The following is a 26,644-nucleotide window of genomic DNA, read 5'->3' as shown; positions in this document are numbered from 1 at the left end:
CTCTTTCTCCACCACGGACCATGGCATGCTCCAGACCCCCACCTTGCCCTTACAAAATTATTCCAAGCTTAAGCGTGGTGTGTTGCGGGCAGTTTGAATGGGAACTTTTGGGCATGGGCTCACCCCCACTTAATCTGGTACCTGGCACAGTTGCCCAAAAAGGTTGGCAACCATTGGTCTATGGTTTATTGAGGAACTGTCCATCTCCAAAATGTTGACAGTAGCCCACCAGGATGGGTAGATGCTACGGAGTAAATTCTTACATTGCAGTAGAATAATGAAAGAGCCACGCTACTCTGTAATTGTACATCGCACAGCATTTTAGGTACAAAGGGCAACTGAGAAACATGGCCCTGACGGAGATTGGCACGTCTGAGACAGGTCTATGACCAGCTTTGCTCATACAGAGTCGAGCACTTAAAAGGGATAGGCCATGTTTCCAGTGAAAGCGCAGCTTGCCAAACATTGCAGGGCAGGGTAGGAGGATAGTGGACATGGACCATCACACTTGCTAGTCATTGTCTGCTTTCCTTGTAGATGGGGAAACCACCAGGCCCTCCGTCTCAAAAGACTAAAGCCGAGGTGCTGGAAGACATCCTCCTAGCCATGAGAGGCAACATGAACATCATAGAAGTTCCACTAGGTATTTCCTAGGGATGATTTAGTTGGGAATTGGTCCTGCTTTGAGCAGGGGGTTGGACTAGATGACCTCTTGAGGTCCCTTCCAACCCTGAGATTCTATGACTCTATGATTCCCGCCCCCTGCACTTCTGCTCACTTGCATGCAAAGACTGTGATAGGACAGACCTGTGCAGAGGTTGGAAACATCTGCATTGTGACGTATTTGAAATTAAATGTGTGGTCCAGTGACTAAGGGCACTGGATTTGGAAGTCAAGTTACCTATGTTCCACCCTTGATTTTTTGACAGTGACTTATGGGTGACCTTGGAAATGTCCCTGATCCGTGCCTCAGTTTCCCCATCCCTCTAGGAGGTGCTGAGAAGCCTGTAGACGCTGACAGCACTCAGCATGTTATAGAATCAGACCCAGGACAGCCAGGATGTGCACCGTCCTCCTTGATGTGAACCAGGAACTAATCATGAACTGGGCCCTGCTGCCCTCTGTTTCCTTAAACTAAATGGAAAATGGCTTCCCAAAGTGGAAAAGTACAAAAGCTGGTAGTGACCAGAGTGTAGCTTCCGGACTAGCCACGCACTTCCCGCTGCCGGTTAAACAACACAAGCCAAGCAGAGGCACCAGGTTCAAATTTCCACTCTAAAGTCCATTTGTTGAGGTTCTATAATAGAATAATCCTTAGAACAGGGGCCACAGCATCAAGCCCTGTAACTGACCTTCACCCCACTCCTGTACTGCAGTCGTTTGACAGAGGAGGGAAACAGAGGCAAAGGGAAGTGACTTGTCCAAGGCCAGACGAGTTGGGATTTGAATTCAGGAATGCCAGGGTCCCAGTCCAATACCTAGGCCGTTCTCTAGCTCCAGAGCAGAACCTTTCATCCTCTACGGTTTGTTTGTGCTTCCGACGCATCAAAACCTAACGCGTGAAGAAACGGTCCCGTTTGGAAGTAGTTTAGTGAGAGAGGTTCTCCAAACAAGGTAGCTGGTGTCCAGCTATCTATGGACTAAACCAGTTTTACTGTATGGGCCCAATCCGTGCAGTCCCTGTTGCCTACAGTAGGAGCTGCGGCTGAGTTCCCAGCATAGGATCAGACCCGACCACATTTTCTGTATCAGAGATGGGAGGGAAGTAGTAAAGATCAAAGTCAGTGAGATTTTAAAAGACCAATTCCAGGGGAAACATAGTGAGATCATGCTTCTGATCTTCCCCAGTGTCTGTTTTGCAAAAGAAGAAATCCAACCGGAAGGAGTATCAGGAGGCTCTGGGGTTGATGAAGGAATTCCACAAGAAGTACAAGGCTGCTTTGGCAACTTCCAATAAGGCGATTTGCAAGGAGAGTGTGAATATCCCAGCGCTGGGGCAAAGCCCAACTCAAGAAACTTTTGTCGAGATCGAGGAAAGTAAATCAGACTCTCTGCCTCAGGATACGGATGAGAGCGAGAGCCTTAAACATTACCTATCACTGGAGAAAAGTTCAGCTCGTAAGAGGAGTGTAGTGACATTTGCTTTGTAAACTGGCCTGTGGAGAACAGGAACTTCCCAACTTTTGTGTTTCTTTCTAGATAGATTTTTGAGTTAGTTTTAGAACGAGGTTAGTGCACTTTTAGTAGCGAGGGTTGAAAATGCAGCACAGTGAAACGGTTTGTGTGTAACATACCAGTACAATTGTGCTCACTTGAGTCCACATAGTTACAGCTGCAATCAGTGAAATAAACAAATAGCTCACAAAACACCTGGTCAGTTATTGCCCTGCTCCTGCCAACGGCGAGGCGTCTGCCACTGTAACGTGGTTATTCTGAAATAAGGGATCCAGCTGGCTCACATGTGGCAGGTGCGCAGGCAGTGACTGACGGGGCCCAGTGTAGCAGAAATCCTTTCATCTATAGATGGGTAACAGCAAGGGTGGCTAAAGGCACTCAGGGACTGCGCAGTATGTGGCTGGGTGTCCTTTATAAAGTAGTGAAAACAGAGGGAAGGGCAACAAATGGAGCTAGTTTCACATGTTGCCATTCTAACTTCAGCTCATCTTAACAGATCATTAATTAACCCTGCCCGGTTAAATTTACATGGACTATGAGTTCTCTTCCCAGGCCGCTCACACCTCAGACTACCCAGTTCCACATGGATTCTGGACCTAGGAAACTAACGCATTAAAGTACTTGTATTTCTAGCATAGATAAGCAAGGTGAGGATTCCACTCCCTGTAACTGAATCATTCTGAGCTAGGACTAGGTAAGAACTCAAGACAAAAATATTAAAACAGTTTCTAAGCAAAACATTATACTCCAGCGCATGCATTTTTGGCATGTGTTTCATGGGTCACACCTGTAGCATAACCCCTCAATCATGCACCTGCTTATTGGTTGTGTCTCTCAGTCTTTTCCAGAGCAGCAGGGGGGGGCTGTATTTGTGAAACATGTGAATCTGATACACTTGCCTTAGAACTGAAGAGTGTAACTCAGGTCACTGCTGGAAGCTCCAGCGTTCAGATTTTAAAACAAGTTACTAGCCATTCGCTCCTACAGCTGCTGCTGAGGTCACCTTGCCTTGGAGTACAGCAATAGCCCAAAGAGATTTAAAAACATTCTACATGGCTCAGAATTGAGTTAGGAAATCAATGTGTGGGCTTAGTCATCTTTAAAAGTAAAGCCCTTCCCCTCAACTCCAGAGGTGCAGCGGCAGGGGGAAGGAGCACCACTGTCAATCAGTAACACCCATTGCTACAGTGGCTATGGAGTTGTTACAGATCCGGTTGCAGCAGTTTGACTACCCGAATGGGCTGTGTTCGTACTGAAGTACTTGGTGCAGCACTCATCAATGCAAAGACTCATTTTCCTGGAAGAGGCAGATGTTTGACAGAAACAAGCACAGGGCTTGTGGGAAGTGACCGGGGGACGAATGATGAAAAGAACCAGAGTGGCAGTGGGGGCCAAATCCAGCCCTGAAGGAATTCCAGGGCACTTGGGCTAATTTACCTAAAACTCAAAATGGGGAGAATGCTCAACGTGCAGTGTGGAAAGACTGTAAACCCCCTCGAAGGGGAAGATACTATTTCCGCTTGGCAAGCGGAGCCGGCAATACTGCAGCCAGGGCTGGTGGCCACCTTTTAAAGGGGACGTTGAAAAGTTGGAGCGAGCACAGAAGAGCCATTAAAAATGATTTGAGGCGTGATGAGAGAGCATAATCTGTTTAGTTTATCAAAAAGAACAAAAGGGGACTTAATCAGAGCATAGAAAAGCTACTAAGGGCTCTTTTAATCAAGCCCAGAAAGGTGTAACAACTCCCAGTGCCCCCCTGCAGCCTGAGTGAGCGAGCAAGCATGCGCATATCTGGATCTGGGCCAGCAGAAGAAAGAAAACCTTGGCCCCTTTAAGGATTGCTCCCCTCTCACCTCCTTGTGGGCACTCTGGTGCTGGCTGGACAGAACATAGACTGTTGGCTCCCACAGTAGCAAGGGAAGGCTTAGAAGCCTGCCAGCGTGCCGGGGGGGGGGCAGCATTCTGTAGAGAAAAGCTCCCCCCACGCTTGGGATCAGAACACCAGGTTTCTGAACTTTGCGGGGGGGTGGGGGGATGCTAGTTGCCTGTTGCAGGCTGGATACCTTTCTGGAAGAGATACTTTAGCCAAATTATAGGGCTCAAGCCAGGGCTAACTGGGTAAAATTCTGTGGCCTGGGTTAAGCAGGACGCCAGCCTAGATGATCTAAAGGTCTCTTCTGGGCTTGGACTCTATGAATCTATACCTTAACATAGGAAGTGTTCCAATGGCCCGACTCCACAACCCTCGTCCTCCATCGCATTTCTGCAGCCAGGGTTGGCTCCTGAGCATTAGAAGGACCTGGGTAGAGCCCGTCTTTCATTCTCCTCCCACCTCGCTGCAGTTATCCTTGACTATACAGCAAAGGTTCTTGTTCTCAGCTGTATTGCTACTGGTGATTGTGCCTGCCTCTGCTCCCCGCCTGCAATGGGAACAGAGCAAGACTATGGCAAAGGCCAGCCCTGTGAGCCATGGCAGCCCCAAGCCCTGGCTGCACTACAAAAACGGCAGTTCAGCTCTTCTACTGTTAGCAAGGGGAGGAGGCCCTCACCTATACAGGCAAAACTTCAGGGTGTTTGGACTCACAGTGTCATTATCTCAGCCCAGTCCCACCCTCAGAGCTCTCATCTGCCACTTACCACGTGCAGGCCGACCCCCCCCGACCCCTGCTTTTCCTGGCAGCACTGGCCAGATGGTTACTTCAGTCCATGAAGAACAGGTTTTGTTATGCAAACTGGAAGTTTCAGCAGCTGTTTTTTTGCATCCCATTCACTAGCCAACTTGTACAGACTGGGGCTGTAACAGGTTAGAAAAGACACAGGGACGGGCTTGCTAGTTTTCATGTACAGCAACTCCAGAAAAAAACAGGTAATTCACTACAAGAACCTTGTTTTATTCTATTTTAACTTCTGCCTTGGTCCTAGGATTAGAGCTATCTTCTCTGCTGTTAAAATGTACAAGATATCTGTATGACTGACACAGGTGGCGTTTGGGAGTTTTTCACTCTGCTTGAAATAACAGAAACCACAGTCTGATAGAACCATGTCCCCACACGTTATTTTACCCACACATTATACACATGCAAGTAAATAAGCTTTCAGTAAACTCCGATGTGTTTTATAATGTTCTGATGAAGCCACAGTGGTTCATCTGAGGCCCTCAATGACCTTTTGTCTTTTACTGCACTGGTTTTTGAACAGCAAGTTGAGGATTCACCAAAGCACAATAATTTAAAGCATACTGGAAAAAATGTAGCAACATCTATATTTGTTTTAAACAGTTTGACAGTAAACACCAGAAAACCAGGCATACACATGATCCCATCAGTTAAACGATTTTTTCCTTTGCATAGTGAATAGCTAATTCTCTCTTTGATGCGTTGCAGTGTTTTAAAGATACGGGGAAGAAAACAGTTTGCATCAAACTCATGTACAACATGGAGAGAGACCGTTCCGCTTTCTGAGCTACAGTTCAATCAGCGGACCTGGCACAGTTCTGAGCTCATTGTGAAGATCTACCAAAGATCCCATAGAGCTCGAGCAATGACTTGCTGGACCTTCATGTCCACATGTAAAAGTTGAACAAGGAATGGTCTTTAGTTTTCATCTCTCGTCCCCTTTAAAAATCGGAAAGGATTGGTTTTGATGAAATATTTTCCCACTGCACAGGACAAGCTCCTTATCAACCTTTCACTTGAAAGCTAGAAGATGGCAAAGAAGTCCGGAAAGTCCAGCAGAGAGTACTGCAGGGCTAGCTCCTTGACACATGGCTAAAGGCCTGGTTTTAAAATCAGTTATAGTCTTTAAGGCTTCTATCTCCCCTTTGCTTTCATTGACAAAAGACAAAGAAGCACTTGATTAAGCTGTACTTCAAGACTAATCCATACTGCATGTACAATACCATTTGAAGAAAAAATACTGACAATACAGGACAGTGTTATACAATCATCTTTTGCACAATCCATTCTTTTGGCACTTTCCCTTCATTTCTTTACTGATGTCTGTAGTCACTAACCCCCCCCAAAAAGAACTTAATACATTTGTTTTCCATCTAGAAATCTACATAGAGTCAGAGTTGGTTTAAAGTCCTGTGGCATCTTTGGCAGATTCAGTCATTCACCTACTAAACGAAATCCCTAACCCCACCCCTTCTGGTCACAAGGAAGTGCAACAAGCAGTGCAATTACTTCACCAGCCACAGGGCCCCCACAGCTGAGCCCCATTTTAGCTTACAGGAGGGCAGTAAGGTGAGAGACTTTCACATTTTGGAAGAATTTGTACATGCCTTCACCTTCACGCAAACTGCAGGGAGTAGGTTCAATTCCTTAGAGAATGTTAGATCAGAAAGGAGTAGGATGCAAAACAATGGCCAAAATAGAGATATTTTTAATAAAATCTTTTGTTGTGTTAGTCTCTCCAGACATGTGGAGATCTTTGACTCCATCCATGGTTCTGGTGTCTCCACCAGAGCTGCTGGTTTCCTGATACTTCTCACATGGCATTAGCTGCGACAAAGGAAGTGTAAATTTGATCTTTGAATGCACGAAGGGCTGGGAACTTCTGTTTGCAGTGCAATTGTATACAGTATCCTATTTTTTTACCCAAGCTTTTCTAGTAAATAATAAAAACACTGTTCCTGTTAAAGTAGTAAAACATTCCAACAGAGTCATCGACATTCCATCCACTCGCGTCTCCAGCCTCCCAAGCTAAGTGCACATGGAGCTGCACAATCCAGGGGTCTGAGCCAAAGCCCAGCAGAGTTAGTGGAAAGACTCCCACCGACTTCCGTGGACTTTGGACCAGGCGGTATGGGCCCAATCCTGCTCTCACTGACTTCAAAGGGAGTAGGACTGCACCTGTTCTAGCAAACTGGAAACGGTCTTTCTTGATCTTTAAGCAACTAGATGGAGGATAAAATTATAAATATAAACTGTAGTTTTCTTTTAAGAAAGGTTGAAATTAATGGACTAAAATCCTACACCGTGTTTTGTGGACAAGTACCCCTTGGAAATATTAAAACCAACCCTGCCACATTAAAGATGCTACTGCATACGAGTAATAATGTCTCAAAAAAAGTGACAGATTTTTAGGATTCACAATTATTCCACAAGAGGATCCCAAAAAATCAAAGGCCTCCTTAAGTAAATACTGATACAACGGACCATACATTGTAAGGGCTTTTCTATGATGGTCCGGACCTGCACCCACAATCAATGGGAGCTTTGTATTAATTTCAATGGGATCAGGGCCTTGGATTAATCATGTAACAGTTTGCAGAGTAGGGCCCTTTGTGTGAACGACCCGTAGATAATAAAGTATGTAACAGACATTCTAGCCTGGTTCTTTTCTATCAAGCTGTTAGCGTGAGGAACTGTCCTAACTGAGGCAATGGCTCCTGCACTTCCATTGAGACTCAGATTTAAAAAAGGAAATTAACACATGAAATTAACACACAAAACCCAAGTGTTAAAGTGACCTTTAAAAAAACCACACAGAAGGACACTGGCCTAGGTGGGTAGGACTCAATCTCATTCTAAGGAAAGATACATTCAGCTTGTAAAACCCCACATAAAGTGAGTTTCTCAAAAGCTCTTTTGTTTTAAAAAAAGCCAGCAGCCCAGGCCTAGAACAAGCCAAAGTAATTGAGTAAGGAAGCCTGTTTCAAGATGGTCACTTGTGCGGAGCGGGGTGAGGGGGATGTTGACAGAGAGACTGGGAAAAAAATCGTGAATACACTTGGATAGTGTAAAAAAGCTTTTGCTCGGAACAAAAATAAAGGAAATTCAGGATTAAAGACTGTTGTTCCATCCTTAATGTACTCTGCTGTTCCCAAGTACTGAGGAGACCAAATTTGACCACCAGTAACTCTGACCCACGCAAACCCACTGACTTCAATCAAGTCAAAGCCTCGGCAGTTTCCTTCAAATTCACTGCTGGCGTAAGTGAGTGCAATGCCGGTCAAGTCACTGGAGTCGTATCAGCTGTGCATTTGGCCCAGAGAGGTTGCAAGTGTGTAACTAAGGGCAGAATTTCCTCTCCAAAGAGGATACAATAATACACAACCCATGAGCTAAAACAGTTAGGCACAGCAGTCCAGTCTAAGAGAGTGCAGAAAGCCAGCATCAACTTCCTGGCTTCACATATTAGTTGAATAGCCAGTAGTTTGTGTGTGTTAATACGAGATATATATTATGTCATCATTACTACAAGATTTCTCAAAATGAAAGTGTCGATCTGTTGAAATATAGTATTTAAAATATATAAATTTTATCCATTAAAATATAAGATTTCTTTTTTTTTAAAAAAATCCAGTTTAAAGCAGTAAAAAGCTTCAGGGTCCTTGTAGTTATATGAATAAGTGGCAAGCCGGAGCCTAAACCAATTCCTTCGTTGCCAGGAAGGCAAGCCATTCATCATCATTTAAGATGGAAGGAGAGAGCAAAAGACACGGCAGAAACAGATGAATAATTAAAATCCTTTTACATCAACCTCTTGTATGCTGCATTAGCAGAACCTCCCTGCACTCCACAGGTCAGCGGCTTGGTGTACTGCTGGTGCAGTGTGTGTCAGGTAGCTCTTTCAAATGCCAGTGTCACCTGGTATAAGGAGCAACAAGATATTAAATTGGCAGACTCGTGTTTCTGAGGGGGGAAAAAATCCACTGAAAGAACAGAAGATCCATCGTCTAGAAATTCAGGATTCAAAGAGTGACATTTTTGAGCCCATTACCGGTGGTAACCGAGAAAATTATTTCACTCAGTGAAACAAATGTGAGGACAGGCCTGAGGTGAAAGGGAGAAAAGCAGAGGTTCTTTGGGAAGGAAGGGCACCATCAACAGTGAGCACAGACATTTATCTTATCTAATGCATTGATCTATATTCCTTGCAATTGGTCCAAGAGAGAAAAATGAACACTCTCCATGACACAGGCAGACAGACAGACTTCATTGGGCTGCTTAAAACATCAGAGTGATTCGAACCAAATTGTAGCATTAAGCTCAACAGCGAAAGCCTGGTGGGAATTCTCACTTGGAAAGGGCTTCATGTGGTGATTGCCGCATGTGGGGTGGAGAACACACTCTCCACTGGATAGGGTCCTGGATTAGTCAAGAGTCCTGGGTTCTATTCCCAACTCTACCACTGACCCTGGGCAAGTTGATAGGCTGAAGTGTCAACTAACTGGATGCCACTGTTTTGGAGAGCCCCGTTTGGGAGATCTAGGACCAAGAATTTTAAAAGTGCCGAGCACCCCCAGCTACCAATGACTTCAACTGGAATGGGAGGTGCCCAAAATGAGCAGCCATTTTGAAAATTTTGACCTTTGTGCCTCAGTTTATACATCTCTAAAGTGAAGATAATGGCTACTTACTGCTACCAAACGCTTTGAAACCTCTGAGTAAATAGTGCATTAAGTGCTAAGTAATACTATCACTGCAGTGCACACATTCCCCAACCCCACCGTGGCTGGTTTATACCTAGGGAATGAGCAGTACATGGGGCTCCCATGCTGCCAATGTCAAATGGATTCATTTGGGTGGCTCTCTTCCTTACTGATGCTTCTCTTCCTAAATGTCCAACATGAGCAAAACCACGTTGATTGGTTTCACCTTCGTGCCATCCCAAGAGAATGGGTTGGAAGTATTCACTTTGCCTTTTCTTTATAGCTAAGTTTTCTGTGATATTACCAACATCGATTAACTAGTATTCAACAATGCATTTTCCGTAAAATCCTTGGTTTGCAGGTTTCCTACATTTCATTTGGTCTCATTAAAATAACCTCTGATCTACGCTGTCTAATGTATTTCTTTTTTTGTGCCCCTGGAAGGTGTTACTGAATCGTATCCACTATCGGTGTATCCATTTGCTCCTTAGGACACAAAGGAGAAAGCACGGCTCACAGCCTCTTTCTTAAGGGGTCCCATTGTTACAAGGTTATCATAAACCAGGGAGTTTACATCACTATGGTATAACTTATGATCCAGTCACAGTATCTGGCTGCAGCATAAGGGAGAGAGTGAAACAGGCACAGGATTGGGATGTTGGAGAGAAACAGTCTAGAAGATTTATGTAAATGTGTTTTCAATCCCTAATTTCTGTCTGACATGATGCAGCAGGCTAGACATTGGATTGACAGGGTCCTTATCATTGGGCTCCTATACTTGGTATCCTATTGCCTTAGTAAGATGGTCACCACCAGCATTTAACTCAGAAATGTCACCTACTATGTTTAAGTACATTTCAACGTATACATGGTGAGGATCAGTTGTCTTTCAGAGTGATGGACAAAACGGAACAGGTGAATTTTTGTTTTTAACCTGCAAGGACCCTGGCTTCAGCATGAACTGGATCTAAAATGTCTTACCATCAAAAAGAAAAAAAAAAAATTGTGGGTGGTAGTATGACAAGAAAATAGTTCCTCCTATAGGATATTTTGATAAACCTCATGTCCTCTACAAAAGGCAACATTGTTCCTAAGTGCTACTTTGCACCTGTAGTGCTCTTTGACCGCAAGAGATATTGATCTACTCTTCCTTTCCGCCTATCCATTGTCCTGTTTTCACTGTCAAAAATTCGCTGCAGTTGTAAGGCCAGCCTCCTGTCTTCCTCCTCCTGCTGCAGCTTCTGTTCCATCTCCCTCACTAAAGGATCAGCTGTGGCCAAGCCCATCTCGCCAGCTGACTGCCTCAGTCTTTTAACCGAACCATTCTGTTCCAAGTGCTTTGTTTTACAGTGTCTCTTTCGTCCTCGTCTCAGTGAGGGGGGCTGTTCGCTAATAACATTTTCAACAGAATTGCAGGTACCATTTTGTACGTTGATCAATTCACTATTGTTCAGGTATTTAAATTGCTTTTTTCCTGCTGTCTTGACAGAAACCCCTAGCATACTGTTCCCTGGCAGTGCTGGATTGACTCCCATTATTCTTCTGGTCATTATTTTTGCCCCAATGCTAAGGCAAGATTTGTCCAGATATGAATTTGTTTTTACTTCAGACACATCTGAAATTTGAGTGTTCAGAGAGGTTCCATTTGATCTTGTATCTAGTTCAGAGGAACTGCCATCCATTGTTAAGGCCTGTGAACGGTTTTTCTTGTTACCAGTCCTTTCGAGCTTCACTTCACTGATCGAAGGGAAATAATCTAACTCTGTGTTTGTGTGTGCCGCAGAACCAGGTGGAATTTGATCATTTAACATTCGTGGCTGCTCTTTATTGGAGTTAGCAATGTCAGGAACCAGAAAGTCCTCTCCCGTCTCTGAAGCCAGAGATGTAAGGGTAGCTTTACAGAGAGTCTTTTTAATCTGGCGCTCCTGAAATATTTGCTCCCATTTTTTCAGGATTCTGGGACTAGCTTCATAGGTGGTTGGTTTCTGCAGGCTTCGGTTCAGGTTCCTTGGAGTAGACTTTATAATCAAAGGACTCAAGACTTTGCCGTCGGGAAGCCTCTTGGGAGGAGTGCATGGTGAGCAGACAATAGGTTTGAAATGATTGAGCTCTTCTGAGATACTGTCATTGCTCTCAGGACTGATGGATCGCTCCGGCTTGTGCAGGATGGAGAGTGACGAAACCGAGTTGAAAACCAGACGCTTTTCTGCTGTCAAATCTGGGGCAGAGAGGCAGCGATTGTTTTGGGTGGATGACAAAACTCCAACGATGGGAGTTGACGCACTGGTCACTGAAGGAACCTGTAAGACAAGTCATCGGGATTAGAAAGTTTGCCATTGTGGTGATCTAAAAAGAGGGGCCAGGGTAAGAGTGAAATGGATGAATCTGTGAGAGAACAGAAGATGCTGGAAGTCACCTAAACAATTAACTAGACCACTAGTTCCTAATCTTTCAGGCAACTGTACCTGTTTATCAGGCCACGATGTCTGCTGTACCAGCTAGCAGCTTCAGCCACCTTCTTCCTCTCAGGCCAGCGACTTACTTATCCCACCACGTTAATAACGAGCACTAAGTCCAGCCTTGGGGCTAGGCCCTGCAGTCCTGCTTGCCTTCCATTCAGCTGTGCACTGTCTAATCTGGAATGCAGTCTGGGGTGCTCCAGATCCTGCAGTAAGTCAGACTAAGCAACTGTGGTTGGTTAGAGCACATTGAAAGGCCCACAGGTAACCAGGGTGCACCGGAATCCAGCACAGCCTGGGTCCCAAATTCATCCTTGGCAGGATGGCTGTGCTTGGGACATCAAAGGAATGGAGAGTAGCTAGCCATAGTGGTGGCAAAAGCTCAAAAGCACAGGACAAAGAGAGGTTGATAACCATGGAACTAGACTAACTCAAAGAAAAATTTACCAATGGTCGTGATGGATTCTCCATCACTGGCAATTTTTAAATCACGGTTGGATGTTTTTCTAAATGATCTGCTCTAGGAATTTTTTGGGGGGAAGTCGTGTTTTATATAGGGAGTCCGACTAGATGATCACAATGGTCTCTTTTGGCCTTGCAATCAATGAAGCTATGACATTGCCGTTTACAGCAAGTAAACTCAGACATTTTCTGGTCATCAACTGATTTATAAAAAATGGTTGATCCAGGATTTAACACACTCTTACTGCAAAAAGCAAAGAGAAAAGGCTGGCCAGATGATACTGAACAGGGTCAGTTAAACAAATCCTCCTGTGCATTATTGGCACACAAAGTGTGGTTTCCAGTTTGCTAGTGATTAAACAACCAGGGAGCTGGCAGCAGACACTTCTTAAGAGCAGCACGGCCAGCCATGCTCAAAGCCATTTCCAACACTGTCACGTTTAGGAGTGTGAGGGCATACAACTACAAATAATGCAGAGTAAAAACTCTTGAGTATACACAAATGCAAATGACAGTTTTCCTTTTCAAAGTCCAGGTGATTTTATGCAGTGGTTAGCCCCTGGCACTGGAATGGCTTTTCTTTGTTCAGCTTAGAGAGGTGATTTTAACAAGCTTATGTCTCTGGAGTTAATACAGGTTGCCAAACCTCCTTTTAGTGGAGCACTTGTTCTCCGGGAAGGTCCACTCAAAGTCTTCTTAAAAAAAAAAAAAAAAGATCTGGGAAGACAGATTACTTTTACAGTGCCTCATTCTGGACTTGTTCCAACTCCCATCAATTTCAATGCGAGTAGGATTAGGTCAGGGGTTCTCCAACTTCACTGCACTACGACCCCCCTTCTGACAACAAAAATTACTTCATGACTCCAGGAGGGGGAACTGAAGCTTGAGCCCGCCCAAGCCCTGCCGCCCTGGGTGGGGGAGCCAAAGCCCGAGCCCCCCTCCCCAGACCGAGGGGGGGGGGAAGGAGGGGGGCAAAGTCAAAGACCAAGGGCTCCAGCCCCAGACAGGGGCCTGTAACATGAGCCCTGCTGCCTGGGGCTGAAGCCCTCAGGCTTTGGTTTTGGCCCCAGGCTCCAGCAAGTCTAATGCCAGCCCTGGCGCCCCCATTAAAACGGGATCCTGACCCACAGTCTGAGAACCACTGGATTAGGTCATCTAAGAGGGTCCTTTTTTAGGACCATGGCCCATGACTGACCTCAGAGAGGGCCACAGTACTTTGGACCTTGTCAGAAAGATTATTTAGGTCACCTGAGCAGGACCTACTGAGGATCTCCCCATCTTGCAAGCAGGGTTCCCCACCAAATGGCTATCCCAAGGATTCCTTAGGCTTCCGACAGTTACTGGATTCTTAGCATGATTTTTTTCCCCCACTTGTGGAATGAAGAGGAAGCAGAAGCTGAAGAGAACGGGATTCAGTGCAGAAAGTGGATAGTCCCAGTAAAGGAGACAGATGCAGGCAGAAGATGGATGGTTCCTTATTCCTTCTTGAAAAAAAGGGAAGCTCTGGGGAGAATGAGGTCATGAAGATCTCTCGCTGGACAGGGAGATGCGGAGGAAGAGTGGAGCTTCCCTTTGGTGACTGGAGGTGAAGGCTCGGATGGATGTAAGGTGCAGTGGGAGGGAGGAAGGTTCTGGAGCAAGGGCTCAGCCAATGGCTGCAGGGGACACCCCATCTCTATGCAGGAAGACTCAGCAGAGAGTGGAGGGAAGGTAGGAGAAGAGCCAAAGGGCCACAGGTCTCATAAGGCCCTACCACTGAAGCCCTTTGAAACATGCTACATCCCCCACATCTCCTACCTTGACTGGGGCTGGGTCTCCTGAAGTGGACATGAGGCACCGGGTACTTGGTGTGACAGGACTAAGTAACACTGACTGAATCCACTGTGTTGTATGATGCTGCTGCCAGGCACCAGGAGCCTGCAGGCCAGAGAGAGGCAGAAAATGGCCCAGTATGTGGAGAGTGACATCAATCAAATTGCTGCTGCTGGGGAGACCAAATCCTGGGGCTGATGGTGCTACAAAGGCCTGAGAGTCTCAGAAATCGTGCAAAGGAAGACGTCTGCCAGATGCGCAACACCAGCCCAGTAATTAGGCTGGAACAGCAGATGGACATTTGCCTGAGAAAATCCTGGGTTGGATGTTCAGAGGTGCTTAGTAACCACAACTCTTACCGAAGCCCATCTGTGCCATAGACACTCAGCACCGCTGGAAGTCAGGCCTCCCGTTCTCCCTCTGCTGGGCCTGTAGCACCAGTTCATTCACAAAAAGAGCCCCACTGACTTCAGCAAGAGCAAGACCAGACCAACTGTTCCTAGAGAGGTGATGTTAATCAGTGATGGTGCGCAAGGAAGGAGACTGAGACCAAGTCAACAATGATCATTTCTGCTCCCCTTTAAAACTGATCTGCAAGGGGTGTATGGCAGGGGTGGTGGAATAATTTTTCGCTAAAATGCAGAGGTTAAAAAGTAGTTTGGGGGCTGGATGGAGACAGTTTTTTTCAAGCTTGCGAGAGATTTGTTTTTTAAACAACCGGTGAATCAAAGAAAAAGAAATTCTTTCAAAAAGAAATTTTTGAAAAGAAATCTGATTTACAAAAATGGAAATGGAGTACCCTTCGAATTCCCTGTTATCACATGATGCTAGCAAAAAAGTGTGTGTGTTGTCCATTTTTCCATTTAATTACTTCCAACCTGGACTGGCAGTCAGCTCCTGCTGTAAGTCGTAAGGGACTGATGAACATCACACCTCTGCCGACAACCATTTTTTTGACCGATAGCTAGATGATCTCCAAGTAACTGTCACTGTATAGCCTTCGACAACATTTCTATGGAATGTACAAACTTCTCCCTCACGGGATGTAACATTTCCAAAAACCTCCGGTACCTTTGTTCTGTTGGCTGGGGTTGATCTCTGCCTGCTCTTTGATCGATCTCGAATGGTGTCATTGCAACTCTGACTCCTTTCCAGTTTGGAGGTTAGGTTCCTAAAAATCAGGGATATGTAAAACATTAGACTGGGTATTAACTTAAAACAGCAAATTTCATGGCACCATCAAACTGGGCACATAGCTCATTCTGCTTATGTGCGCTAGTTACCTGTGTCATGCAGGAGGTAGAGGTAGCCACCAAGACAGAATCTAGCTTGCACAGGACAACTCCCAACTACCAGAGCAGGGGGAACTTGGAGGGAGATTATAACTGATCTGTTTCCTGGGCCACTGCAACAACACACTGCTCTACACCCAGGGCTTATGACAAAGCCACAATTTAGCCCTGAACAAATGCAGGACATTACAGAAACCCTTGTCCTGTCCTACTCACTCTCCCCCACTTGGTACACTTGATGCAACCGATGAGAGTAAAGTTATATAAGCAGCTCCTTGGAGCAGGGGCCAGCTCTTGGCATTTGTGCTGTAAAGTGCCCTGCCCCTTTTGAGAACTGTATAAACAAAGGTTGTTATATATGAACCTACCATGTAGATCTTTATAGAGCACAGAGACCGTAAATGTAATGAATTTTACAAGACAGCCTTCAAAGGACACATACCCAATGCATTAATCCTCAAGAATTCTATGGCAACCGTGGGACAAATTGGTCCTATTCATGATCAAAGATTTAGAAAAACTAACCTATGAGAAAAGGTTAAAAAAACTGGGCATGTTTAGTCTTGAGAAAAGCAGACTGAGGGGTGACCTGATAAGCCTACAAATACATTAAGAGCGGTTATAAAGAGGATGGCGATTGTTCTCCATGTCCACTGAAGATAGGACAAGAAGTAATGGGCTTAATCTGCAGCATGGGAGTTTAGATATCAACTAGAGTTAATAGTTAAGCACTGGAACAGGCTTCCAAGGGAGGTTTGGAATCTCCGTCATTAGAGGTTTTTAGAAAAGGGTTGGACAAACACCTGTCAGGGATGGTTCAGGTTTACTTGGTCCTGCCTCAGCGCAGGGGGCTGGACTTGATGACCTCTTGAAGTTCCTTCCAGCCCTACACTTCTATGGATTCTATGATTATATTTTACCAATTATTCAATACTAAGTTTTCTAAAACAGCAATAACTTATTTTGGGCTGTGGTGACTGTTTGAATTCGATTTAAGTACTTAAGGGACGTTTAGAACAAAAAAACGAATTGTGCAATATTTACGTTCGTAATGGACAGCCAGCGTGAACTAAGTCTGCTTCTTACCCTGTCAGGAAGGCAAAAGAATAGGCGCTGCCTTTGGAGACAAAAGCCGACCGATGCGTGTGTTTGCTCTGGAATGGTTCTTCATTCTCTGAATCCGAGAGGCGTTCTGGAAACTGAAGTTAATAAAGGAAGGATCAGCTGGCATACACATTGAAGTCACTCAGGACACAGTTATTTTCCCAAGGAAAAATGTTTCAAGTCTCCAAAAGCCCATGTAGTGGCGATATTTGAAGTGTGTAAAGAACAGAATGCGGGTGCCAGCTAGTGTATAGTGTCATAGACCTATTAACTTCCCTTGAGCTAAAGCAATTTATGTCAGCTGAAGATCTGGCCCAATGGTTTTGCCACTTGGGGGAACCAAACCAAACCAACAGAACTGTCACGTGCAGCTGTGATTCAGTGAGGAACATTTCATTATCAAATGCTACAGGACTCAGAGCCCATAGTAATTCATCCAGAAAACAATGCTAAGGGAGCAACAGTTTGATATCAGCATAACCTTTTATCAACCGTAAACTATTATATGGTCCTTTCCACACAGTCTATGACTGATATGGGCAAGAGCCAAAGCTAAACAAGAAGTTACTCTTTACCATGCGGACATACAGTCCCCGGATGACTCGTATTGTATATATGTGTATTTCTACAAGTCTATGTGTGTGAGAGAGAGAGAGAGAGGATACATGCAATGGCATGGTTTGCTATACAGGTTTTATCACCACGTGTTTGAAATGGCCACGTTACTCATGAGTGGGGAAGCCAGAAGCGAGTTAAACAGGCCACTCCAAATGGGAACCAATAAAACCTTCATTCCACATCATCCTGTATTCCAAAGATGTCACCTGTATTACAGAGAAGCTATTTTAGGAATGCTTTAGAGCGTTTTTAAAATGTGACTGGGACTATTTCTTGTATTCCTTCCCCCTAAAGCCAGGTGCCTTAGTCACTATGGAATCCAAATGTACAATGCACAGAAGAGCTATTCAAACCCCTACCCCTAGGGTAGGTTTTCTATAGCTAAAAATACCACAACTGTACAGTCTGGTATCTCAGGTCCTTCTAGGGCTACAAAGAAATCAAACAAGTTCTATTGGGAAGCTACAGCTTCATAAGAATGGCTATACTGGATCAGACCAAAGGTCCATCTAGCCCAGTATCCTGTCTTCCGACAGTGGCCAATGCCAGGTGCCCCAGAGGGAATGAACAGAACGGGTAATCATCAAGTGATCCATCCCCTGTTGCCCATTCTCAACCTCTGGCAAACAGGCTAGGGACACCATCCCTTCCAATGACATATAGCTCCTAGTTTCAACTGAGAGACATTAGATCATTTTTTACATCTAGAAAAGTGATGAATGATCCAGGACTGAATCCTGTCAGTCCTGGGTAGGTTTAATGCTATATCTGGGGTGGGAACAGGGTAGTATTTACTTACACATTCTTGATTCATTTTAAGCATTAGTGGTTCATCTTTTTTTTGCTGTTCTTCCATTTTTCTTTTTCCCACTTCCATGTCTTCTAGAATTAGCTTATGGATCAGATCCTCAGACGTTTTTTCCTCTTGTAATTTTTCTTCCCTCAACTAGCAGTAAAATAACAAAGGAGACAACATACTTTAAATAGGCTGTTAATACAGGCAATGTATTTGTTGAATTAAACATGGAACTGGGAGCCAGAAAATCCTGTATTCTAATCCTGGTTTCTTACAATGATTCACTGTAGGAAAATCCCTTAATCCCGCCACATGCCTCAGTTTCCCCATCCATAAATAGGGCCATCACTTACTTCACAGGAGTGTTCTGAGGACAAGTTTCTGAGAAGTGTTTTGACACTAACACGCACAATTAAGTACCAAGGCTATTACTGTCTTTACACACCTTAAACTGGCCGGGGCTTAGTTAGGACCAATATTTGACAGCCTTTTTCCTTGCATCTGTTTGTAAAGCATGACAAATAGTTCCATCTACTTTAAGACGGCTACTTATACGTGACCCTACGACAAAGGTGCAATGTGGAAACATACAATACACACACACACACACACACACAGAACCCTCTCTCAAGCAAAGATTTCTGTTTTGATCTTCAAAGGGGTTATAATGAAGTGTATTCAGTTTGTTACACACACACACACACACACACACACACAGAGGCAGTATCCTTTCTTTGCCAAGGTTACAGCGCTGCCTCCCACACCCAATATTGGGAGTTTACAGACAAATGTTGGCAGGAAGCGCTTAGTGCATCAACACCACAGATTAGGGGTGCCCAAAATCTGGGGTGGGGGAGCATTTGATATTTAATCAATCAATAGTAAATATTTGCCGATGTGATCACAGTACATGTTCTTTGAAGCCATAAGGTACTGCAGCTCTCCAGTGCTTTGATTTTCTAGTCTCACGCTTCCTTCTCCTGAGTGCTCTCCTCCTTCCCTGCCACCACCTCTAAATTTGGTGTAGGAGAATATGAAAATCAAGCTTTTGAGCAGTGAATATTTTTCCCACAGTTTCTAGACTTTTCCCACTTTTGGACTATCTCCAGTGCTTTCAACTTCACCAGTATCTTGGTCCATAGAGATCGGCTCCAGAAAAAATCCTGAGGGGTTGTGATGATTTGTTCATCATTAAACAGAACTGTTAATTCCAACGACAACGTCTTTACCATATTTTCTGGTTCTCCTTTAAGTCATTAGTTTGTTGCATATCCTCTCCTGGCTAGCAAGGTGTTTTTAATTTACAGAATAAAATTAGTGAACAAACACGCTAAAAATTGTAATGACTGCAAAAATACTTTTGAGTGAAGAATTGTATTTTTAATGTAGAATATTTCATAACATACTATAATACATAGTATTTAAACTAGTATAAAGAAGTGTGCTAAATACTTTGGAGATATGCACAAAGACCCTGCCTTGAAGAGTTTACAGTCTATGGCCCCAATCCTGCAAGTGTATCTGTGCACGCAGAATCCAAATGAAGTTGGAGAGCTCCATACAGAGTTCTCATTACAGGATCTGAGCCTAGAAAGGCAATGTACAAACACTGGAGGGGGGTGGGGGAAGGGGAATGAAGAAAGGAGGGCAGAAACAGGAGCAAAAATTGTATGACCAAATGCTGAAGTTGGGGTTGAGGGTACCTTCTTTCGATGCATGGTTTGTTAAGAGTAATATAGAATCTCGCTACAGGACTCGTATCAAGTCTTTACTCAGTAATGGGAAGTGTGAATTAAAGGGAGTCTGCTCTATTTGTTTTACTATGGGACACACAATCTCAGAGGTTCATGACTCCTGTATACCATGATTTAAGTAGGGGTAAATAAACCAGGATTTTTAAAAGTTATTTCTGGCAGTCTGTCCAAAATCCTCCCCACATCTTCCATCCCTTCTCCCCCAAAATTTGTAGATTTATGGAATTTGTGGAATTATCTATTTGTCTTCTAATCTATACGATTATATTTGGATTTTATTTTAACAGCCAGGTACGGTGAGACATACAAGAATGTTTAAAAACGTATCAGCTTACTGAAACAGACAGCAAGAGGTGCAAACATAACCTCTGTCAACAGAAAACACTCAGGGCTATCTTCTTTGGCTATTAAGAACAGCAGAGGTCTACAAAAAAATCTTACAAAAAGAAAAAAGCATCTCTTGTTGACAAAGACTTTTTGTGCTCTATTTTGGAGACCATATATATCTCCCGCAAACCAAAGGGTTAATGTTGGCATCCAATAACATATTCGTACAAAGGTAACTGAGAGCTTTGTTTCCATTTGACTTAGAAGTATGCGAAGTTTTCCCTACAGTATAAAGTTTGGAAGCCAATAGCTCCAAATTTGGCTTGGAAGTCCATGTACCCTTCCCCAGATATACCCATTTGGATGTAGTAGCTTCTGCAACTAGCAGGTTTCTCTAACCTGGAGGGAGGGAAAAATGGGAAAGCAAAAACAAAAAACCCACCACCAGAGCAGAAACAACCCATATTCTAATTAATGGAAGATTGCCTGGGAATTTAGGCCCCAAATTTTTGTTTGAATGCAAACAGTCCAGGGAAGGCATGAGGAAAAGAAAAAGCGAAACAGACTACCTTACTTGTAACACCCAACTTGCGAGAAGTAAAAAGAGTAGATTCCTAGAAGTTTCAGTTTTGATAATCTCAGATGTTATTAGTAATTATAAGTAACAGCTCTTATTTTAACCTAGCTACCCTTTTAATATCCCAGAGGCCTTGATCACTATGCTCAGAGCTTCAGAGAATAATCCCTTGCAAGTAATCCAAAGGAAAATGGTTTGTTTGTTTTTTAAGGTGATCACATTTCTCGGTATCAGGAATACTATTCCTATATGCTCAACATATATTTCCAGAATCTGTGAAACTCACATTTGACATCTTCTCTTCCTTGAACCTGTCCAGGTTTATGTAGTCTTTAAAGGTGCCCTCTTAGGTGAAACTGCTCTGTCTACCCCGCTGCTGAAAAGTGACATGTCAGCACATGCCCCAGGTAGGAGTTTCCCTACTGATTACAGAGTTTCCAAGGAAAAAACTGTTGTGTGAAGAGAACTGGATGCAACTATGGATTTACTCAATATTACAAGGCCTCCTCGCCTCAGCAAAATACAAGTACCCAAAGCAAGTTGCTCAAAACAAGAAAATCATCTTTTTTTTTTGCTTAGTAAGATGGAAACCAAATATCTAACTTTACAGTGTGCTACTTTATCCTGAAACAAAGTCATCCATACTGACAAGAATAGTATTTTACTGTATTGTAAATCTAATCAACACTCTTAGTAAAATAAACGGAGGGAGGGAAGAAAGAAGGAAAGAAAGACTACATTGTATTCAACTGCAAAGGGTTAAACTAGGGTCAATATTTAGACTTTCTAAAGTGCCTTATATCTTAAAGAAAAACGTAAACACTTTAAACAATCATTACTCACACTTATAAGGAAGGTAAGCAAGTATCATCCCCATTTTACAGGTAGGGAGACGTAGACAAAGGTTAAGTGACTTGCTCTAGATCACAGAAGGAGTCTAAGGGTATGTCTACACTGGCAGAGTTACATCGCTGGCAGTTATATCGCCGCTCAGAGCGCTGAAGGGAAACCGCTGTTATGTGTTCACACGGTCAGCTGCCTACGCAATAGCATGTTCACACTTTGGCACTTGCAACGGTATTTGGAGCGGTGCACTCTAGGCAGCTATCCCACAGAGCACCTCTTCCTCTTCTGCCGCTAAGAGTTGTGAGAAGGTGGAGGGGATCGCGGTGCACCCTGGGTCCTGTCCCAATGTCCCATGATGCAATGCTTCGCATACCAGCAATCCCTGTGCTTCCGTCCACATTTGGCACCATCTTTCAACTGTTTGTGTACTGCGCGCTCTGCCTCTTCTGTCTGTAGGAATGGATCCCGCACGGCTGACCAACATGCTGCTCGCTCTCACTAACACGTCACGAGTGGCGGTGGAGATATTCCTTAAACTACAAAGGCAAGGGGAGTGCGACATTTATCTTGCCACGCGTAGTAGCTACAACACGAGATTGCTTGTGGCATTCACGGAGGTGCTGATCACAGTGGAACGCCGCTTTTGGGTTCGGAAAACAAGCATTGAGTGGTGGGATCACATCCTCATGCACATCTGGACGACAACCAGTAGCTGCAGAACTTTCGGAAAGCCACATTCATGGGACTGTGTGATCTTGCCCCAGCTCTGAGGCACAAGGACATGAGAATGAGAGCTGCCCTGTCACTGGAGAAGCGTGTGGTGATTGCACTGTGGAAGCTGGCTACTCCAGACTGCTACCTATCGGTTGCTAACCAGTTCAGAGTGGAAAAGTAGACTGTTGGAATCATGTTGATGGAAGTGTGCAGGGCCATTAATTGCATCCTGCTCCAAAAGACCATGACTCTGGGCAACGTGCATGACATTGTGGATGGCTTTGCACAAATGGGCTTCCCTAACTGTGGAGGGGCGATATTCCAGTTCTGGCACCAGACCACCTAGCCACTGAGTACATTAACTGGAAGGGGTACTTAATGGTTCTCCAGGAACTTGTGGATCACCGTGGGCATTTCACGGACATTAACACAGGCTGGTTTGGAAAGATGCATGACGCATGCATCTTTCGGAACACTGGCCCGTTGAGAAAACTGCAAGCAGGGACTTTCTTCTCGGACCAGAAGATCACCATAGGGGAAGTCAAAATGTCCATTGTGATCCTGGGAGACCCTGCCTATCTCTTAATACCGTTGCTTATGAAATCATGCATGGAGCACCTCGACAGCAGCAAGGAGCACTTCAACAACAGGCTGAGCAAGTGCAGAATGACGGTTGAGCGTGCTTTTGGCCATTTAAAAGCCTGTGGGTGCTACCTATATGGGAGGCTGGACCTGGCCGATGACAATATTCTGATGCTTATAGCCACGTGCTGTACGCTCCATATTTGTGAAAGGAAGGGTGAAAGCTTCATTGAGGGCTGGATCGCAGAGACTCAGCGCCTGGAGGCTGAATTTGAACAGCTGGAGCCCAGGGCTATTAGAGGGGCACAGCGCGGGGTCATAAGGGTCAGGGATGCCTTGAGGCAGCAATTTGAAGCTGAAAGCCACTAATATTTGTTGCTATGCTCAGGAGTGCAGTGCTTGTAATGCTAGGAGGTGATTGTGATTGGTGCAGACGATGCACTACGAAGGTGTAAGAAAATTGCCTGTTGCTTTGCAGGGCTCGGTTTGCTTTCAATGAATGGAATAAAGATTGCTTCCAAACCAAAACAATTCTTTTATTAAAGAAACAACAACCGGAGGGGAGAGACAAACAAAAAAATTCATCAGCACTGTGGAAGATGTGGGAAGGGAGGATCCCAGGAGGAGGTGACGGTTAAAGGTTTGTGTATCTCCAGGTATCATATGCAACCTTGTCCTTTGGAGTACGGTGCAGCGGGTACTGTACTTCAAGCAGGGCTAAACTGCAGAGGGACGGGTGTTGAGTGCAGTGGGTACTGGGAGTCCACATGGCTGGACTGTGACGGGGCAGGAGTGGAATGCAGCAGGTACAGACTGGAGCCAGGAGGTTGATAAGCGTGTGTTGGCGGTGTCTGGGGGGCACATGGGAAAGAGTTTTGCGATAGTGGCTGTAGGGGAAGGCGGACACGCAGCTGCTCGGTTTGCTGTGCTAGTAGCACCTGGAGTGTGTCTGCTTGGCACTCAGTAACATTTTAGAGCCGCTCCATGGCTTTGTTCTGGCACACCGCATTCTCCTTTTGGTTCCTCTTCTCGCTGTCCCGCCACTCTTTCAATTCTTGTTTTTTGGCCACAGAGTGCATCATGATATAACGCAGAAAGTCCTCCTTAGTTCTTCGTGGCCGCTTTCTAATTCTGCGCAGCCGTTCAGCTGGCGATGATAAAGAGGGAGGCTGGGCTCTGAAGGTCATATATGTGAAGCCAAAATGCAAGATTTTACAGAAGCAGTATTGTTTGCAGCACACAGACCACGGATTCAGTGATTTAAAACACAGCCACTATTCACATACCTGGCTGACCCCAGGCAAGCACACATGAGCCACAAGACCCCCCAAAATGTTCAGTAACAGCAGGGGCAGGGGAAAAAATCAGTGTTCCAGGACCGTACTGTACACTGGGCATGTAGCTCTTGGGGAGAGCCAGCACTGTAGGGGGGCTTTATAATCATTACTGTCCCCGCATTTTCCACAGGCTGTGTTCATTATGGACGATCTCTCGCTGCTGAGGGTGAGCATGGAATCAAGGGAGGGTCTTCTCCAAGCCTGAGGCTTCCACCCTGGCCCTTATGTGGCTTTTTTGTGCAGCAATGCCCCCCCACCCCCTCACAACTCTTAGCGGCAGAAAAGGAAGAGGTGCTCTGTGGGATAGCTACCTTTACATCTGCTATGGTGTGGCCAGGGAGGTTGAAGTGTTCTCCTACAGGTTTTTGTATATTGCCATTCCTGATATCTGACTTGTGTCCATTTAGCCTCTTGCGTAGTGACTGTCCAGTTTGGCCAATGTACATAGCAGAGGGGTATTGCTGGCACATGATGGCATATATAACATTGGTGGATATGCAGATGAATGAGCCGGTGATGTTGTAGCTGATCTGGTTAGGTCCTGTGATGGTGTTGCTGGTGTAGATATGTGGACAGAGTTGGCATCGAGGTTTGTTGCATGGGTTGGTTCCTGAGTTAGAGTTGTTATGGTGCGGTGTGTGGTTGCTGGTGAGAATATGCTTAAGATTGGCGGGTAGCCATCTTACAGCAAAAAAACTTCAGGACCAGACTCCAAAGAGAAACTGCTGAGCTCCAGTTCATTTGCAAATTTGACACCATCAGATCAGGATTAAACAAAGACTGTGAATGGCTATCCAACTACAGAAGCAGTTTCTCCTCCCTTGGTGTTCACACCTCAACTGCTAGCAGAGCACCTCACTCTCCCTGATTGAACTAACCTCGTTATCACCATACTGATTTATACCTGCCTCTGGAAATTTCCATTACTTGCATCTGAAGAAGTGAGGTTCTTACCCACAAAAGCTTATGCTCCCAATACTTCTGTTAGTCTTAAAGGTGCCACAGGACCCTCTGTTGCTTTTTACAGATTCAGACTAACACGTCTACCCCTCTGATACTAGACACAGACAAATTAAATTCTGCAGAAATGATGAGTAAGCCCCATATCTCACCAGGGAAGGTCCCCTCCTCACCATTAGGAAGTAGATTTATAAAATCCGGGCATGGCTGATACTTTAGACCTCCACCAAATGTTACATTCATTTTTTTAAGCCAAGAGGTTCAGTTTAAAAAAAATTAACTTAAAGATGAATATTTTTATAAGTTGTAATTCCTAACTATAGTGGTGTCCCTTTAAGTTAACTGATAAATTAGACATTTACATGAATAAAATCTCTATGCCCCTAATCTTTTACCAAATTCCCAACAGTGGTAAGAATGTCAGAAATCATTGTGCTTTGTTTACACTAGAGGCTTGTCTAAGATAGAGAAATCAATTGATTGTAGCATTCCTCAGTTGACTGATTCACACCTTGCATCCACTTGCAAATGTGTCTGAAATCACCTGAAAAGACCACAATCAATAACTCCTAGGGACAAAGCCTCAATCAACTGAAGCTCTACTGACTGTGTGTGTCATTGAGGCAACTCTCTGCTAAAAACAGTGCAATCACCTCTTCCAGATGTCACTCTTAACCTTAACTCTGCCCCTTTGTACATATCCATTACACTGGTCTTCAGAAGCTGCTGAATTCTTCAAATGAAGACTGCAAGGATTATTTCATTAGAAAAATGTATTTCCTTCCCTTTGCAGATATGCATATATACTATCCTTATGAAAAACAGCTAAACCACTTTTGGTCAAGCTTTACAAAAAAAAAGTAAAATAAATAAACCAACCAACGACAAAACACCCAAAAATCCCACCTTCGCGCAGCCCCAATCCAGCAAATGGATCTGTTGTCAGAAGCCCTTGCTCTTGTGTGGAGCCCTGTTGAAATAAACAGGGTTCTGCATGCGTCCACACTAGCAGATCTGATTATAGGATCTGGGCTTAAGCCTGGAAAAAATGAAAGTTTCAGAAAGTTATGAATAACTCAGAACTAGGGGTGGAGGGGTTAGAATGGAAACTATTATCCTAGCTTAACTACAGCAGTCACTGCCCCATTATGATATTTCTAGAATAATGACTAGCCACACAAGATATTTAGGGTTAGAGTTCAGTCATTTCAGTGATGTGTGTGTAAAAAATGCCTTTTTTTTTTTTAAAAAAAAGGGGAAAACACCCACACACAGGTTATTTAAGTCCAAAAGGGCTGAATGGATTCCCCTCAAATTTTTTTGAGTTCATTTTTGGCTAAGACCAAGCACTGAAAGCTTCAGTTTGACAGATTAAGATTCTGAAAGAGTTATAGTAGGGAAGGGGGAGATTTTACTGCAACTGGCTTTGCAAACCTATTACATTCACCATA

At 44.4% G+C, this 26,644-nt stretch overlaps 2 protein-coding genes across 5 annotated transcripts in view; one reads left to right on the top strand and one right to left on the bottom strand.

Moving 5' to 3' along the window:
- The window catches only part of XRRA1 (X-ray radiation resistance associated 1), a 51,926-nt gene extending 49,559 nt beyond the window's left edge, over positions 1 to 2,367 (top strand). For all 4 annotated transcript variants that reach the window (XM_042850730.2, XM_008176225.4, XM_065596281.1 and 1 more), the window contains 2 exons: positions 538 to 643; positions 1,849 to 2,367. In XM_042850730.2, the coding sequence (XP_042706664.2) occupies positions 538 to 643; positions 1,849 to 2,150 (408 nt within the window). In that variant the 3' untranslated portion in view covers positions 2,151 to 2,367. The remainder of the gene's footprint in view (positions 1 to 537; positions 644 to 1,848) is intronic.
- A 4,175-nt stretch (positions 2,368 to 6,542) lies between these two features.
- Positions 6,543 to 26,644, bottom strand: part of RNF169 (ring finger protein 169) — a 37,752-nt gene continuing 17,650 nt past the window's right edge. Inside the window, exons 3-6 of the mRNA XM_065596286.1 lie at positions 18,100 to 18,246; positions 16,665 to 16,777; positions 15,358 to 15,457; positions 6,543 to 11,853 (exon numbers count right to left, since the gene is read on the bottom strand). Coding sequence (XP_065452358.1) covers positions 10,651 to 11,853; positions 15,358 to 15,457; positions 16,665 to 16,777; positions 18,100 to 18,246 — 1,563 coding nt within the window. The 3' untranslated portion in view covers positions 6,543 to 10,650. The remainder of the gene's footprint in view (positions 11,854 to 15,357; positions 15,458 to 16,664; positions 16,778 to 18,099; positions 18,247 to 26,644) is intronic.

The sequence above is a fragment of the Chrysemys picta genome, chromosome 1 (genome assembly GCF_011386835.1).
Source record: "Chrysemys picta bellii isolate R12L10 chromosome 1, ASM1138683v2, whole genome shotgun sequence".
NCBI lineage: Eukaryota > Metazoa > Chordata > Testudines > Emydidae > Chrysemys > Chrysemys picta.
The sequence above is the reverse complement of the archived record's forward strand: the minus strand, read 5'-3'. Positions and strand labels throughout refer to the sequence as shown.